At 38.5% G+C, this 18,309-nt stretch overlaps 1 protein-coding gene across 2 annotated transcripts in view; it reads left to right on the top strand.

Moving 5' to 3' along the window:
- Positions 1-4,273: 4,273 nt before the first annotated feature.
- Positions 4,274-18,309, top strand: part of LOC131567452 (macrophage mannose receptor 1-like) — a 32,767-nt gene continuing 18,731 nt past the window's right edge. For both annotated transcript variants that reach the window (XM_058819088.1, XM_058819079.1), the window contains exons 1-11: positions 4,274-4,440; positions 6,221-6,622; positions 7,751-7,924; positions 9,396-9,554; positions 10,491-10,604; positions 11,074-11,208; positions 12,923-13,080; positions 13,739-13,852; positions 14,182-14,297; positions 14,599-14,747; positions 17,599-17,798. In XM_058819088.1, the coding sequence (XP_058675071.1) occupies positions 4,383-4,440; positions 6,221-6,622; positions 7,751-7,924; positions 9,396-9,554; positions 10,491-10,604; positions 11,074-11,208; positions 12,923-13,080; positions 13,739-13,852; positions 14,182-14,297; positions 14,599-14,747; positions 17,599-17,798 (1,779 nt within the window). In that variant the 5' untranslated portion in view covers positions 4,274-4,382. The remainder of the gene's footprint in view (positions 4,441-6,220; positions 6,623-7,750; positions 7,925-9,395; positions 9,555-10,490; positions 10,605-11,073; positions 11,209-12,922; positions 13,081-13,738; positions 13,853-14,181; positions 14,298-14,598; positions 14,748-17,598; positions 17,799-18,309) is intronic.

The raw sequence follows: 18,309 nt of genomic DNA, 5'->3' as shown, positions 1-18,309 counted from the left end.
CACCTCTTTTAAAATTTCCAACAGCAACCATGATTTCACCTCTTTCTGGGGCAGCCTTGTCCCAGGAATTATTAGTACTTCTGTACTGATAATGTTGGAGTGTTTTGCTGTGTTGCTGGCTCCTCAGCACAGCTGGGCTAGAGTGGCCCAAATAATCTCTTGGCTGCTCCAGAGCAGGCTGGCATCAGCTGTGTTCAACCTGCTTCATGGGAATGGTCCCTGGGATGCTGGACATGCCAAAGTGCACCTAGAAACCCCTTTGGGGAAGTGTTCACTGTCATGGGTGATGGACACATGCCTGCACTCATTTACAGAATAGACAGCCCTGCAATTGCCTTTTCCTGAGTCCTATTTAATTTAAATTAATTAAGGGTGCCTAGTTACCAGGTGGGTTTAAACCATGAAACAAAGCTTAAATAATTTATTAAATACACTTTCCCATTATTTGAGCTGTTAACATGTAGAATGGCACCAAATCTTTCCATAAAACCCTTGTCAGTACACCTGCCAACTCAACATAAGCTACTAATTGCTGTTCTTTTTTAGGACTATGATTCCTTATTATCTAGTCATCATCTCATGATTAGCAAATAGTACTTCTTTTTCTATTACTTTTTCAGGAATTCAAGTTAGTCTGCCTATGTTATAATTCTTTGGTGTTTTGATTCATTTAAACCTTGCCTAGATTCCCCCAGTGTCTACTGAGAATTGCCAATTTCTCTAAGTATTACAGCTTGTCTCTAAGAGTTAAAAATAATCAAATTCAAAAACCAAAAAATGGGGTTGCCTTGCAGTCCAAACATCACATCATGTTTTCATCTTTAATCTATCCTGTTGTTTTACACAGAGTTGGGCACAATTTGTGAAAACTAAACAATGCTTCTGGTATAGGAAATGGTCTTGCAAATATTTCCTTATCTTCCCTTGTTTACAGGCCTCCTAATGAAGTGTCTGACAAAACGCTATGGAAATGAAGAGCAGGTTTTAAACATTGCATGCTATGTTTTGGTAGGAAGCATTAAGCTCATGAGTGCAGCAACACTGCCTCATGTGAAATGAGGAGAAAAATGTATTCTGCACTGAAGCTTTCCAGAACAGGCTTAAGTGTGATAGACTGTGATGCTGCCAAGTAAAAGTGTGAGATTATTGAAAATGTGGGCAAGAGCTCCAACTCATTTTAAATGCACATTGGCTTCATAATATGGAAAATCAGCTAAATTAAGGGTACATGCAGTGATCTGAACAGCATCCAAAAAAACCCTACTTTGATGGATGATGTGCCTACTTTGACAAATATTCAGAGAAAATTGGTGACTGAAAAAATCCTGGCATTGGCTGCAAATAATGTGGCCTTGGATAGTCCTTTAGTTGGAAGCTGGCTCTGACTTGAGTTTGAAGCTTTGACTAAGGTTCACCAGCTTTCTAGATTCAGATCATTCCAGCAGTTTTTAATGCAGTGTACCGTGACATCAAGTCTTGTATCTGAAGGACTGAAAATATTTTTCTAGATGCCATATAGGCTTCACAGCACGATAATTTTGTGCAGATGCAAAAACTAGAGGACTTATGTGGAAGGGAAGAGCACCTGATAGGTGGCACAAGGACAGAGCTGGGAACAGATGAATTTTTTTTTTCCCACGTGCTCAAAATCAGGGAACTTTGGGTAGTGCTCTGGTCTGATAAAGTATATTTTAAGGTGGTTACACATGATGGCTTTAAGGTGCTAGCAGGGGCTGCAGTTTACTGATTGTCCTGTTCACAATAGTCAAGGTGTTGTGGAGTACCAGCAATGGGTAAAGGAAGCTGAATCTTATTCCTCCAAGATTCCTGAATGTGGTGCTGGGTTAAACTCAGGTAAGATAATTCCCCACCCCTTTTTTGTGTCCATACAGCAAGGAGTAGGTGAGAGAAGAGAGAGAGAAGAGTAAGGAGTGGCTGCTCTCACTGGATGCCCATGGCTGGTGGCTGGGCTAGCACATGCCTGGCCTCAGTGCCCTGCTGCACGAGTAGCTTGCATTGTCAGCACTAACAAAGCAAACAAAACTTGTCCTGAAAATGGGATCTGAACTGTAAATCCCATCCATGACCATCACCTTGCAGCTCTTTACCACTCAGTTGATTGTCTTCCTAAATGTGGACTAATTTAGGGGAAGGATAGGTGCCTTTCTCTCCAAAACAGGCAATTCTGCACAAATGGTGTGGCCAACATAGTGGGCCCAGGGTAAGGAAGGTGATAGTTTCAGCATTAGACAGTCCTGAGAAGTAGGTAAACTGAACTGATGACTGAGCCATAGGCAAATCTATTGAAGTGAACGGAGACGACCATCTGATTGATGCATTGAACTCCAATTTATTGATCTATCAGCCACTTTATATAACAGTGTTAATTAACTTCATGCATATTGCAAAATCCAAGCTCACGATAGGTTAACAGAGAAAGCTCTAACCACTCCTTTTGTTTTACAGTACCTATGATTGTTTACTAAAAACAGAACTAGCATTCCCACTGTGATATGAAAGGTTCCCAAAACTTCCACATCTGTTCCCAGGGAGCTATCTTTTCCCAGAGAGCCCAGGGACAGACTGTCTGAGAACCTTATTGTTATAAAGTGATGCTTGAGAGGGCCTAATTGTTTATAGAATCAAGCCTGGGAAATGCTTTACAACTACCTTTTACTTTTCCCTCTGCTGTATGCCTTTATGGCCTCTTTCTTTAAGCCATGCTAGAACCAAACTCTCCACACAAATCACTGTTTGCTCCTACAGAGCAGGAAGGAAGTGACATTCAAATGACAAAAGGAAGTAAAAAAGAAGAAAATGCACTGCAGTGATATGACAGTGCTCAGACTATGCCTGGAAGAGCTGTGAGAGATTTAGATGCCCTTTATAACAAGGAAATCTGGAAACTACTTCAGATTAAAGCCAGCCTTTACAGCTATTTACAGAAGTCCTTTAGATATTTTATTTGAACTAGTGTGTACAACCTACCAGGGTAAAAAAAAAAACAAACCCTAGAAAACCACAAAACCTAAACCCTACATATCTTTTAATAGTTCTGCAGTTAAGAGATTCCTTTGGTAACAGTCCATGTGAATGTCTGCTCCCTCTCTGCTATCTCCTTCTGTGCTGTTAATTATGAAATTTCCTTCCTCTTTCAGAAAAGAGGCTTGATACAATTGTATTTGGAAGGTTTGTGAGGAGGGGAAGAAGTCCAGTGTCTTCTTTTCCAGTGGTTGCAAAGAAACTTCAGTCACTCCCCCCAGCAGAGACTGACAGAGAGGTCAGGCCATGAATCTGTATTGGGCATTAGACATTTTTCAGATATGGAATTTTTCACACACCCTTGTTACCCATCTTTAAAATAATGTTCTGAACCTTACCAATCTACAAGCAGTGGGGTAAGAAAATGTTTTAAATGCACTTTCCTGCCAACATTCCTCCTTCAGCATGTTTTTCTAAGATATTCAAGTCAAATTTGGTATTTAAATTTGGTAGAGAATTCTAGAAAAATAAAAGGATTTAAAAATCTAGGAAAAAATGTCACAGAGTCATAGAATACCTTCAGTTGGAAAGAACTCATATGGATCATCAAGGACAATTCCATGTTCATCACAGGACACCCTAACACTAAACTATATGAATAAAAGTACTGCCCAGATGCTCCTTGAAGTGCTTGCCAATGGAAAAATGGTATAGACTTTTTTTTTTTTAATAAGAAAGGAAACAGTGATAAAGCAAAGGAAGAAAACAAAGACTAATTATAGAGATAATATAAAGAACAGGCATTTTCCTGTTATTTTTATAACTACATACTGCTAACCAGGAAATGTTACTCGACTAATTATTTGTTCTTCTGCTATCTATTATTTAAACAATGGTCCAAAAATGCATGCTGATTATTTCCAATGATTGCTGAGCTCAGTTAACAAGAAGTGGTTAAAGGGTGGTACAAAAGGTTGATGGGTGTATCTGCAAACCAGCATTCAGATGTAAGGTTTAAAAGCTAAGGCTGAATTTCTGTCTTTAGTATTTAGTTGTTGATTTGACCCCAGGAGTTCCACACGTCTCCTCAGCAGAGACAGTGGGAATGCAGTGACATAAAAACTTTGGACCACCTGCTTTCCCAAAGAAGAATGGTTTGCCCCCAGTGAGATGCCATTCTTTCTTGAGGGTAAAATTTGTGCCACGTAGTCTTGTCTTTTAGAAATGTGGCATGTGACAGAATGTTTCCTTATTTAGCTCTGGGAGTTTTTACCCAACCGTCCAGCCTGCAAAACCAAGGAGGACCAGCCACTGTCCTCTCCTCAGCAGGACTTTACCACCTGCAACTCTCCGCATCCAGGTTTTGCTGAAGGGAAGGGAAGGAAACAGCATTTCCAATTATGTTCTCTGGGCTCTTGCTTGTTCTCTCTCTTGTTGACATTTCTTTGCAGCTGCCGGGTAAGTGCCTCCTGCTTGCTTCCTGTGGAGGTTGTCGTGAAAGTGCTTCCACTCCTCTGGCTTTTCTGGGTGGTTGTGGCTCTGTGGTACTGCCAATATGTACATTGTTAGTGCGGGGATGGGGAGCCTCTTAATGGCAGGCAACAGGCAGGGGAACAAGCTCACGGGAAAAAAAGTAATGGTTAGAGAAGGAACCAGACACTCAATCCTTAATGGTTTTATTAATATATAGTGGCACTATAATTTCAATAACCCCAGAAGATCAGACCAAAGAAAATACATGTTTAAATGCTGTTTTAAAAAAAATGATTTAATTCTTTACTACTGTTTTTTGAGCTGTTGGTGTCTGGGTAATGTTTTGCAAAATCAGGCAGGGAAAATCTTCAGGAATGGTGAAATGCAGAAATATTGGTAGGCTATTAAGATATTCACAGATGATGGCTGTAAAGGGGGTTTTATTCATTATTTTGAACAGACTCATTGAATTTACTGGCATTGATAAAGTGGATGGAAAATTTTTTTTTAAATAAAATCAGATTAAGTTTAGGAAAACTCTTGTGGAATTGCTAGCCCCTTAGTTGCACTTCTCTTGCAGGTATTCTGCAAATCTGAATGTTTAAGGTTAAATCCTTTCAGCTTTCTAACTCCTGAGGATTGGCATAGATTGTCTCAGAGTATATGGTATTTTTTTAATCACCACAGTCCCCCTGCAGGCCAGAAGAATTATTTTCAGTGTCCTGGCTATTATCAATTACATTGATTTCAATTTTTTTGCAAGCTTTTTAAAGAAATGTCTTTACTTCTTAAATAGATTTTTAATAAATATGACACCCACTGCTCAAGACATGTATCATTGGTTATGAATCCCACAAGTTTTGGCAGGAAATACAACCAGATGGGTCACAAAGTACAAGACAAGGCAGCAGAGCAAATTCACAGGCACGGTTCACAACTGCTGCTGATAAACTCATTGCAGGACTGAAATTAGCTCCCCTGCTTCTACCTTACCTTGCAGCCCAGCACTTCAGGCTTGTTCAGATAAACTGCCTGGAGAGCTGGGGACCCAATTTCTGGTGCAGGTGCACCTTCTAACTTCCACCAGCCTTTAGACCCTGGCAAGTGCCAGATGCTGCTACTCCCCAGTCTTTGCTACTTTCTCAGACTGACTGGCCTCCCAAAGTCATTCCTAGTTTTATAGTCCATGGCTCAAGTAGGGGATGGCAGATCCTGTAGTCAGCAAGGCTGAGGAGTCCAGAGTGACCCCTGAGAAGCCCAGACGCGTTCACTCACATTTATATGATGAAAAGGAAAGGTGGATTTGGGGGAGGGGAGGCAAATGGCTCAGCAAAGATTTGCTGTGTGCCCACCAGGAGACCTGTAAGATCTGGAAGGGTGAGAAAAGCTCATAAAGGTCAGAAGTCCACCAGGCCATGAATCTGAGGACAGGTTGGATGGAACAAGGCAATGGTAATGGCAGTGTGGCTGAGGGAATTCACTGATGTAAAACCATCCAGCAAGCTGTGCTCAGCTGCTGCTGCTGCCCCCCACTGATCCACAGCATGGTGCTGTACAACCATCACATACATTTTCTATTGTCTATTTTATTTTTAATCAGTAGAATTGATGTTGCTCTGGACCCTGTCGAAAAATAGAATGTTTTTATCTGACATGAACGCAATGACTTCTTGTTCATGTGAATGGGAAGCAGAATAATATCACATATCCACTATACATATATATTCTATAATAACTATTTGCTATATGTTCTTTTGTTTTACAGACATTAAAACATTTTTAGTGTATAATAAAGTCAACAGGCTCTGTCTTGAGGCATCTATCGCACAGTCAGTTAGAACTGCCACTTGCAATCAAGACAACAAATCACAAAAATTCAGGTGGATCACAGATCATCAGCTTATGAGTGTGAAACTTAAACTGTGCCTGGGGGTGCCATTGAAGAAGGATCAGACCATGGTCACTCTGTATCCCTGTAATCCAAAAAGTGAGCTCCAGTGGTGGGAATGCAGAAATGAAAGCATCCTTGCAATCCAAGGAGAGGATTTATTTTTCAGTCCTGGCAATGAAGAGCATGATAACGTTTTGTTAAAGAAGGAACTAAGTGCAAAGAATAAATGGAATATCTATGGGGCCATGGATATTTTATGTTCCCAAGGATATGAAGGTACAAAAAATTTGATTCTTTCCTCCTTTGCATTAATTACTTTGTGAGTGTTAGAATAGTTAAGATCTTTGGCTCTGACTATTCTGACTCCTTCACTGACCACCAGAATTTTAGAAAATCCATGCATTGAGGTACTTAACTTTGAATTTAATGTAATATTTATGTCCAAGCATGTATTATATACACACACTTTTTTAGTCTATGCATTATAGTACATTGGTATTTCGAGTACTGTATTACATGTACCTTCTATATATTCTATAAACACATATTATTAGTGAATGTGTATATACATACTTACTCTCATACTATGTATAACATTCTATACTATGTATAAGTATTCTCTAAATTCGCTATTGCTCACCATAATGTGTCACTAAATTATTAACAGAGCACAGAAACACTGATAAGTTTCTTATACAGTCACAGGGATATGAAATTTACATCCCCATGAATGAAGGACAATATGTGTGTGCTGAGTAAGGTCTGAAAGTTCTGATTTAAGCAGAGGAAGCATGAGCAGATGAGGATGCTCATGGAGTAATTACAGTCACTAGTGCAATTACCTTTTCTGATTTGCTGAAGTCTGATTGTACTGAATGGCTTTCCCACATCTAGAATGAATTCTCTAAAAGGCCCTCACAGCTTATTTGAGTACTGAACTCTTAGCTTTGCATGTGGCAAGCTGCTTCACTGTATGAGGTACTTAGAATAGTCACTGGAATAAAAACACAGACAGATAGTCTAATATATGTTTACTTTTTTCCCAGGAATCAAGACTTATAAATATTAGCTCCTGCTCTTGCACATGTTATATAAAACCTAACATTGTTTGAAATAGAAATTATCTTAGGGTAGAGCTGTGGATCCTTATTAAGATTGTAAAAGAGTCTTGGTCAGAAATTTAATTATAGACCTCATCTATGATACATTATTTTATATCAGAATAGCATTGTTCTAAAACATATGTCAGCAGCTGAAGTCTGAAAAAGTGCTGGGTTTTTTATGATTATGGGACAGGAACCATGGAAAGCACATTGAGATGCAATTCTGCCCCAGACCTTACTTTTTCCCTAGTTTATGTACATTGGTTACTTTTCATACTCATGTTATATTTTGTCTCCCCAGAGACCTTCACGCTGCTGGGCAACGCTTTTGGGGCGCCGTGTGTTTTCCCTTTCGTGTACCGTCAGCAGTGGTGGGCGGCGTGCACGGCCGCGGGCCGCGCTGACGGCCGGCTCTGGTGCGCCACCACCGCCAACTATGACACGGACCAGCGATACGGCCTCTGCCCCTCCACAGGTGAGGCACTGCTCCTCCCTGGAGCCCTCAGTGGGCCTTTGGCAAACCTGCACGGGCAGAATATGATTATCTTTATAATAACAACTCAAAACTCACAAGGATGTGGTTTAGTATATGATGCGTTGCCGCGGGCTGCAGCTCATGTGAAGAAATGACGTGTTGCACAAAGATGGGAAGAGAGTGATTGAAGAGTAAATCAGCATTCAGTTCCCACTTGCTGTGGGGGTGTTGCTGAGCAGCACAATAATTCTGAGCTCCTTACTGCTTCCCAGCCAGGATGTGTGCTGTCACTGTTGTACAGCCCTTCTCTGAGGATTCCTGTTTGTGATGGATGTGGGCACAAAAATGAGCACTGTAGAAAGATTGATGTTGAAGTTAATGTTTCAATTTGCATGACTCTCATGTGAACGTATTTTTTTGCTAAAGTAGAATGTGTCCTTTTAACCATGCTTTTAAGCCCTGCTCATATTGTCCCTTTCCACCCCCTTGATAGCTGCCTGGCATTTCTCTGCAATTTCAATCACTTTCTTTGATTTCTGTGGTCACTTGCCCCTCTATCTCCCTTTATGGCCTGGAGAGCTTTGCATTCATGACATTGAAATCTCCACCTGACGCATCTCATCTTTCCTCTATATTTCTCCCCATGGCTCCTGTTCAGTATCATCATTTTTTATCAGAATGCCCCTTTACTCCATTTGATTTAAAGTGGACTTTCAGTGTGGCACACATCCCTAGTCAGCTGTGCTTTCCAGGTTCCTGCAAAGACACCTCACACACTGAGCCCTGAAAGTGTGACATAGGGTCATTGAATAATTTCAGAGTTTTTGAAAGGTACTCCCAGCTAGTTCTTTTTCTAAAATTCATCTTCATACTGAGTTTTGGGAACCATCAACTACCTGATAAAATTTTGTGTTGTGCTTGATTAAGAATGTTAATATCTTCAACAAATCAAAGATGCAAAGGTAATCAGAGGAGGGGCACAGTGCTGCTCAGCACCTTTGCTGTGTGACAGCCACATCCAGAGGCTCTTTGAATGGGAATGGGAGTTATCTATGAAATTTTTTGATGCTAAATTCAGGTCTATAGCTAGTACTTACAGCTCTCAGTGGGAGCTGCTGTCCAGAGAGGGAAGGAAAAGTTGCACAAATATTTCAAAATGTTCTCCTGGGACTTCTCCCACACAATGTATTGACACTCCATGCAATGTATTTTCCTGTGCAATCACTTTCCTTGTGGTAAATCCTGACTTGTCTCTCTTCATGGAACAGGAGGCAGCTACCTTTACCTGTCAGCTTACTGGCCTTAATTTTGTCCTTCTCCATCTGCTCATAACATTTTCAGTGGTCTTGAAAGGGCAGCCCAGGTAAAATTTAAGGAGATGAATGAGAACCTGCTACACAGAACAAGAACCTGCAACTCAGTTTTCTTTTTGCAAGTTACTATACCTCTGCTGTTATTATTCTTTCTACAGATCAAGACAGCACGTGGACTACAGATCTATCAACAAATGTTCACTACCAAATAAATTTTGACTCAGCTCTCACATGGCACCAAGCCAGGAAGAGCTGTCAGCAGCAAAACGCAGAATTACTGAGTATCACAGACATTCATGAACAAACATACCTTAAAGGTAAGGCAGTAAAGCAAACCCTGGGTTACATTCAGGATCTGTCCAGGCCATCAGAATAGCTAAGGATTATTTAAAATTATTTTGGCCATTGCCTTTGGACCTAAATATGTGTGGCCAAGAAAACAAAATATTTTAGAATTTGCAAGTTCATATCAAAATTGCTGCCAAATTTACATAGAATTCAAAGTATTCCAGCATCCCGCAAGTGTAACAGTTTAACATCATATTTACAAATCTTACAAATTTTATTTATATATATATATATATATATATATGTATGTATATATATATATATATATATATATATTAATGGAGGAAAAAATCCTGAAAAGTAAATTAAAGACTTAGTTTTGATCAAAAGGAAACTTCAAAAAAAAAAAAAAAAAGAAAGAAAAAAAGGTTAATCTTTATACTAAAAGAAGGACTTGCTTTGTTTCAAATGCCGTTTTGACAGCTCTTTTTTCATTCGCTTGGCAAACTGAAAAATATCAGTTATTTACAGATATCAAATTGCAGTCTTATGTATCCACATCTAGAGGAAGAAATTATATGGAAGAAATATTTATTGTTGGTTTTAAGGATTAATTTACCTTCTAACAAATTTTTGTTATTGTTTATATTTATACTCTACCAATAATTCTACTTCAATGTACAGAATTTAGCCGATTCTGCAGAAACAATTTTGTTTTGGATATACTCTGTGGATATAATCTGTTCATTTTGCATTAGTTGAAAGAACAAAGCTGAGAGTTTCTGTTTGTTTGCTTTCTTACAGTATTCAAACTTTGGCATCTTTCAATATAGTAGGTTCTATAGTATGGACAGATATTTACAATTCACTATTTAGGAATACAACTCTTCCTAGAGATGTTGTTAGTGACCATTGCTAGTACAAAAGGGATTTAAAAAATAATTCCTCTTATTTTTGTAACTTAGAATTAACAGAAGGTACAGATTCTGCACTGTGGATTGGACTCAACAGACTGGACTTGAGTAGTGGATGGGAGTGGATTGGAGGCAGCCCTTTCCAGTACTTAAACTGGGCTCCAGGTAGATGTGACTTTGTTTGATTTTGTATTTCCAAAGAGAAAAGATACATACTTCAAATACTGCTGTAAACTTTATTAGCAGATATTTATGCTATAAGTATTTTAGCTATTATTGCTTTAGCTTTAGAAAAATCTCTTTTTCTATAGCAATATAAGACAGAAACCTTCAACGTATTGCAAAAATATTTTAGCTGTGAAAGCAACACTGCCTGTCCCAAAATTATTCAGTCTTCCATTTCTTGACTAACAACTAAAGTATGAGTTTAGAGGTTTGTGTCCTCCTACCTAACCTACACACATTTCATACAGACATTTCCACTACTGGAAACACACCTTAGCTCTTACCAAAGCTGGGAAAGACATGACCTCCATCATTTCATGCAGGAGTGGTCTTTCAGGTGCATTTTAGACCTTAGAGCTCTGTTTTTCATTCAGAAAAATTCATTTTTTTCTCTGTACTTTTCCCAAAGGAAGTCCATCTCCAGAATCTGGAAAGCTCTGTGCAGTTTTGAATCCTGAAACAAAAGCTAAATGGCAAAATTGGGAATGTGATCAGAAACTTGGTTATATTTGTAAGAAAAGGAATTTTACTTTGGTTCCTTCAGGTATGTTGATACATATTGATAATTAAAGTAGAAGCTGTTTTCTGAATCACTAAACATATTGACAAAGATGAACAGAAGAATTTTATTAGAAATAGAACTATTTCTTGTTTTTCTGGTTTGCTTTTTACAACGATTACAACCTTTCTAGTCTGATCTCCAGTTCCACAACACACACACTGAAACAGACAAAAGCAAAGAATTTCCAACGAGCCATTCCTGTCTGTGTTTCAGGGGCCAGGTCTCCCCTTTATGTCCACAGACTACTGACCATCAAAAGGGAGAACAACTCAAAAATTATTTTTCAGAAGTGGGACATTAGTAAATATAAGCCCAAGAAAAAAAGATGCATAACTTAGTGCAGTTCTAAGTCATTCTCCATGACCTGTGGTCAGCCAGCATCCAGATAAGCAAGTTCCGAGTTCACTGCAGAAGTGGTGGAAGATCGAGACAGTGGAAGATCAACACATTGAAGTGAGAAAAGATATTTTAAGTGTATGAAGATTTCCCTGTTGGTGTGACACTATATATTTATCTAGCTATAAATTTATCTTGATGGCTTTTACTCTATCAATTTACTCAATCCTTTAAAAATTCATAAACCTTCTATGTTAGCTGCAGATAATGTCTGATTTCTTCTATCTGACAAATAAGCACTAGGTGATACAGAAATTAATAAAATTAAAGAATTACAAAAATATTTGATTAATACATTACAAAATTAATATATTTGTTGCAGACATTTGACTAAACTTAGAATTTGTATTAAAAAGCTTTCCTTCTCCAAGCTAAAAATTGCCTGGTTTAGAGAATCACATTTGTATCTACTGTATTTTGTGTTTATCATCTCCTAATGATGAGAATTTCAAAAGAAAATTCTTAGTTTAAGACTTTCGCACAGATGAGGTGGAAATATTTTCAGAGTCATGTCCCTTGCACAGCAACTGGAGCTGTAAAGCCTTGGTACATGTTCCTAGGTGACCCTGGGCCTGTCACCTGCCCAGCTGGATGGGTGCCCTATGTGGATCACTGCTATAAGATCTTCAGGGACAGCAAAGGATGGGAAGGAGCTTTGGCCTCTTGTCAGAAGGAAGGGAGTCACTTGGCCAGCATCCAAAGCCCTGAGGAGCACAGCTTTATGGTGTCTCAGCTTGGGTACAGTGAGTGTTTCCAGGGGGTCTCTTGCCTTTGCCTGCATAGAAAACAACTCAGCTGAATTGGTAGTTCCTGCTGAATTCTGCATGTTGTCAAAACTATTGTTTTATTTATTGCCAAACTAATTGATGTAGGTCTGGGGGCGGGGCTTAGGGGCTTTCTATTTTTTTTTCATTTTGCTGAAAGAAGCTTAAAACATTCATGCTCCAAGCTACATAAAATCAGTATTCTAAAATTTGACCAGTGCAATGGAACTGAAAAATAACTATTCAGACTTCTATCCTACCATCGTGGCATATCAGCATTAGGCTGATAATTCACACCCACTGTTATTGGGAGGAAGAGCAAAATTTTTTCACTCAGTGCAAGAATTTCCTTACAGCCTAATTTTCCAAAGCATACAGTCCTAATTTTTTATATCAATATGAAATTAATAATTTATAAAATTATCATAGAACATGATTCATAAATTTGTGAAAGGACCTATGTCCAAAGCCTAATGGTTGTTACTGGGAAAAGGACGGAGTGCCAAAAGAGTTCTTATCTCTGTTTCCATCTTCAGAGCCAACAGACAAGCTGTGGACTGGGCTGAATGACCGTAAGGTTCAAATGTATTTTGAGTGGAGTGATGGTACCCCAGTGACATACACAAAATGGCACCTGGGAGAGCCATCCACTACAAACAACAGGCCAGAAGACTGTGTCCTGATCAAGGGCCAGGTGATATTTCTCAGTACATAATGTGCTTCCATACTGAAAAGAAATACTTAATAAAAGAATAACATGCTCTGCTATTTCAGCAAAGGGATAAGGCCAGAAGAGATGCAGGGATTGAATTGAATGAGATTGAGAATGAGATTGAATGTGGCCTTTAAAAACACCAAAAGCATTACTGCATCACTAGTGAAATTTTCTCTTTAAGTACTTCTGACAGTCACAAATGAAATTATTATTATTAGGGCTACAAACCAGGTCTCTGAAGGTATTTTGAGAACATTACCTCCTTTTCCTCTGGTGGTAATGATGGTATATGGGGATCTCTGATTCTTGTTGGCTTCTCTTTGCTTGCTTCTTTGCCTGCATAACTGCTTGTGCAGGACCCAGCACAACAGATCAGGGAGCAGCTCCATGCACCCTCCTCCCTTCTTATCCCTGCCAGCTGAGGCTATACTGCTATAGACCAGTCCACTATTTCGCAGATTTGGTGAGCAGATTTGGTTTTGATATCATGTAGGAAAATTAGATAAGGAAAAATATTCAATTTAAAAATAAAGGAGAAAGACAAAAAATAATTTTCATTATTAAGAAAGACATTATTTTTCTCCTTTAGATTATTCATCTTTATCTTCTTTTTATTTCAAACTTTTTCCTGACACAGAATGGCTATTGGGCAGACCATGTATGTGAGAAGAAGGCTGGTTACATTTGTAAAAGAAAAGCTACATCACAAACAGCTGGAGAAAAAGAAAGTAGCCTTGCAGGTTGCAAAAAAGTATGTGAGAATGAAACATCAATTTCTCAGATGAAATAGGTACATTGAGAATCCAGTAGAATTATTTTAATTATTTGTATTATTTACATGGGAGGGTTTTTTGTTTTATTTTATTATTAATTTTCTCCCTCTCTCTCAGTTACTCTAAATTTTAAAAAACCATTTACAGAAATCACTTAGGAGGAATCTGTCATTTCACTGCAAAAAGTTTCTCATTCATAATATTCATGATCATTGTGCTTCATTAACTTTTAAATGTCATATTTCACTTAATACATGATACCCCAATTATTTAAAATTTGTATGAAAATCCTAATATCATGTTACAGGGCTGGAGAAGATATGGGACCTACTGCTATTTTATTGGACATGTTCCAGCAACATTTTCAGAAGCAAACACCACTTGTGAAGGAGAAGAAGGTTACTTAGCCACAGTTGAAAGTAGGTATGACAATGACTTTTTCTTTGCTTTTAAATAACTAAAGATTGTATCTTATGAAATATTCCTAGAAAAACTAACACAACACCATGCAGCAAAATGTTTAATTAACAGATGAGGTCTCCAGTTGAATTACAAAAAAAGTCTTGTTTTTTTTGTTGTTCATATGGGATCTGAATCCTATGTGGGGTCTTCTCCCCCAGCCTGAGGCACGGAATAAAAGAAAAAATTCCATCATCACATTAGACTGACAGGATTTGGGTAAATGCCTTTGTTTTCACTTGCATCTTGATGATGTTTTTTACAGATATGAACAAGCCTATCTGACTAGCCTTGTTGGGCTGAGGCCCGAGAAATATTTCTGGCTTGGCCTCTCTGATGTGCAGGATCAAGGCACTTTCAGCTGGGCCAATGGTGAAGCTGTCTCCTTCACACACTGGGATGCAGGGATGCCTGGTGGGTGCTGTGACCAGGGATGGTGGGTGCTCTCTGACAATGTGGCCCCTATTTAGGTTGTGTTGACATATAGTCCTCTGAATTTTATGTTTTAAACTTTTGGTATATTTTATAAGTACTTGCACTTTTCATATCCCATATTCTAATTTCAAAGGCAAAATTTCAAACTGCACTTTTATATTAGGACATCTGATATGTTTACCCATAAGATTAACTTTTGGCCCATCTTCACAGGGAGATAGAAGGAGTTACAAATGAGTCTGAAGACTATTCCACACTTGTCCCTCTAGTGAAAAAGTTAGCCTGGGAGAAGTGGTTGAAACAGAGCAACTGGAATATGGATTTTAAGTTAGAATTACAAACTCAAAGTATCAAAAATCACTGTGCCATTATTATTTTTATGTGTGATACTAAGAAAACTGCATTAATGTGTTCATACTGTGCAGAAGCACAGAAAACAAGATTTTATTAAGCCATGAGGAAATCTGCTTTTTGTGGGATATACTATGTTCCTCTCAGTGATTGTCTGAAGATTTTCTTGAAAACTTTCAGTGAGGTTATAAATATAATATAAAACCAGTAAAAAATATGAAAGACAAAGACTAGCAAAACCTTAGCAAATACCATAAGAGGAAATCCTGCCAGGGAGTCTATGCTGTCAGAAAATGATCAGAGCATGAGGAGAGCACTCAGAGGTCATGTTAAGGAATCCTCCCTCTCTGGCCATCCAAGGGCCACTCTGGAGTCACACTCACACCACCTGAGCTGGACCAAGGTCCTCCCCAGATACACCCCCACACTCACACAGCCAGACAAGGTTTCCTCAACAGCTTGAACCCGGGTTTCCCCAGATTTTTTGGTTGCTAAAATAATTCAATCACGGTGCTATAATAAAATAACAGCTTGAGCTGAGTGCTTCCAAGGAAGGACCATGAACAGAGGAAACCCTGGGCTGTTTTACAGTCTAAATGCAGCAATGTCTGGGGTCCTTGGCCCCTGCTGAGACCTTGGGTGTCCAGTCACCTGGCTGGACCTCTGATACCTGTGTCCTTTGCTATGCAAAGGGTCAGCACCAGTTCACAGCCCTTTGCCTTGGGTCCCACCAGCCAGAGCTCAATCTCAAGCTGGCACTGCAGATTGCAAACCAAAGTACCCATGGCAAATGCATTCCTCAACAATCAGGCTGGAATAGTAAAGAATAATCTGCTTCCTTTCATCTGTGTTCACTGAGAAGAAAATGGACTTTCTGTGCTGGAAAGTTTCTTTGTGAGGGTATCTTTGAAGAGTCTATTTCAAGCTGAAATATCAAGAAAATAGATTATGGAGGAAATTGATGGCATGAAGTCAGGACTAAGCATGGCTGCAGAAGTATTCAGGAACTGTTAAGATTACATGAAATAAACCCTTCTCTTTAATGTGTAAAGAGAAATTTAGCTTTAGCTTTCCTGCTAAAGCTGCCTTGACATCTAAACTTTGCTAGAAGACAAATTTGGAGCCAACATTTAAAATGGTTACAGAGAGATATGGAGAAATACAGATGAATAAGTCATTAGTAAATTAGCTGGATCTGAAATGAAGAACAAACAGTGGGAAAGATACATAAAATCACTTCTGGAAAGGGAGGTCATGCTTATAGATCTCTCAGAGCTCCACACAGTATGTGAAAGCATATGAATGAGGGAAATCTAGTTAGTGTGGTCTATCTCAATTGCCAAAAGCCTTTCAGCTAATCTAATGTAACACAGAAAAGCTCTTAAATGAATAAAAATATTGATAAAAAGTCACTGACTGGAAGGTGAATTTTTTTAATGAGAGCTATTTTTTAACTAGGGAAGCGTGTTCACCAACAGAACCCCATAATGACCTGTGCCAAAGCCCATGCTGTTCAATATATTTGCAGACTGTATGGAAAATGTGCAATAGTGAAGTGACAAGATTTGCTGATGAGAGTAAATTATTTCTGATAGTAAAGATGTGCCTATGAGAAAACTCAGGATGGTATCAGAAGAGTAAGTGACTGAGCATGATCAGTAAAACAGTAGGTGAATTTGATGCAGGCAAAGGATGCTCTTAGGAACAAACACAAGTATTAAATTGCCATAAAATGATGGATCTATAGCTGAATTTCATTTCAGCTCATGGCACCATGGTAAACAGGTCCATTAAGACATCAGGTCTGTACCCAACAGAAATTAAAAAAACAAACAAACAAACAAAAATCCCTAAATAAAATGTTAAAAATAGGAAATTAAGAAAAAACACAAATATGCCATTGAATAAGCCCATTTTGTGCGTTTAACTGCATCTTGTGTAATGTAGGCAGCTCTGTCTCCCTTTGAGAGAACAATCTAAAATTACAGCAAACATCATGGGACAAGTTTCGCCCTGAAGCTGCCTGGGTTTGCGTCCCTGCCCTCTGTATGCACCAGTGGGGCTGCTGCCATCTATGTGAAAACCACTCATGACCAAGGTAATGTTATCTCGTGTAAAACAGGCTTAACATAAAGAGAAATGAGATTCTCACTTGAAAACACAAGATTTCACTGTAAAAACTCTCACTCTACTTTCTACCCAAAGAATTAATTATGCAGGATATTCAAAATGCAAAGAAAAAAAGAATTGTAGAATTGTATATTGATCATTACCTCCTCAAACAGAAAATGCTTCTCTGCCTGTATGAAAACCACCTAAAACCTAAAATACAAGTTTTCTTTTCAAATGTTATTGCATGACAAAAAGTGAATGGTTGCTGCTGAAAGATTTTGACAGAATTAAATAATTCACACTTTAGAAAATATCCAGCTTTTTTTTTTTTTTTTTTTTTTTTTGTGGTCTTTTTCTTCCCCTAAAGGAAATAATCCAGGATGTGTAGCCATGAAAACAGGGACTGCAGCTGGATTATGGGATGTTCTTGACTGTGAGACAAAGCAAAAATATATTTGCAAACAATGGGCAAAGGGTGCAACAGTTCCACCTGTTCCAACTACTGCTCTGGTCCCCACGTGCCCTGAAGGCTGGGTATCAAACAACTATAGAAGTTCCTGTTTTAAAGTAAGTGCCTGGAGAGTTAAAGAATCAGCTTGGGCGGGGAAAAAATAAACAAGGAAAAAAAAGGAACTGACATCTTAATTTTGCAATATCTGAGATTGGAATAGAGCAAAAAACAAAACCCCCAAAATTCTTCTAAGTAAAATATCCATGACAGGGGAGAAACTAAGGAAGAAAGATAAGGTTGAAGGGAGGGAACGGAAGGGAAGGGAGGGGAGGAGGGCACAGGAAAGAAAATGAGGAAGTTTGTACTTCAGAGGTTGAAGGAACTGGAGCAGGAAATGGAAGAAGAGGAACATAAATATCAAGGCCCCAGAAAGACAAAAAGAAAAGAAAAAGAAAAAGAAAAAGAAAAAGAAAAAGAAAAAGAAAAAGAAAAAGAAAAAGAAAAAGAAAAAGAAAAAGAAAAAGAAAAAGAAAAAGAAAAAAAGAGAAAAATAGGAAACAACTCTGTATTAAAATTATTAAAAGGAAAAAAGAAAAAGAAAAAGAAAAAGAAAAAGAAAAAGAAAAA

Source organism: Ammospiza caudacuta, chromosome 1, assembly GCF_027887145.1.
Source record: "Ammospiza caudacuta isolate bAmmCau1 chromosome 1, bAmmCau1.pri, whole genome shotgun sequence".
NCBI lineage: Eukaryota > Metazoa > Chordata > Aves > Passeriformes > Passerellidae > Ammospiza > Ammospiza caudacuta.
The sequence above is the reverse complement of the archived record's forward strand: the minus strand, read 5'-3'. Positions and strand labels throughout refer to the sequence as shown.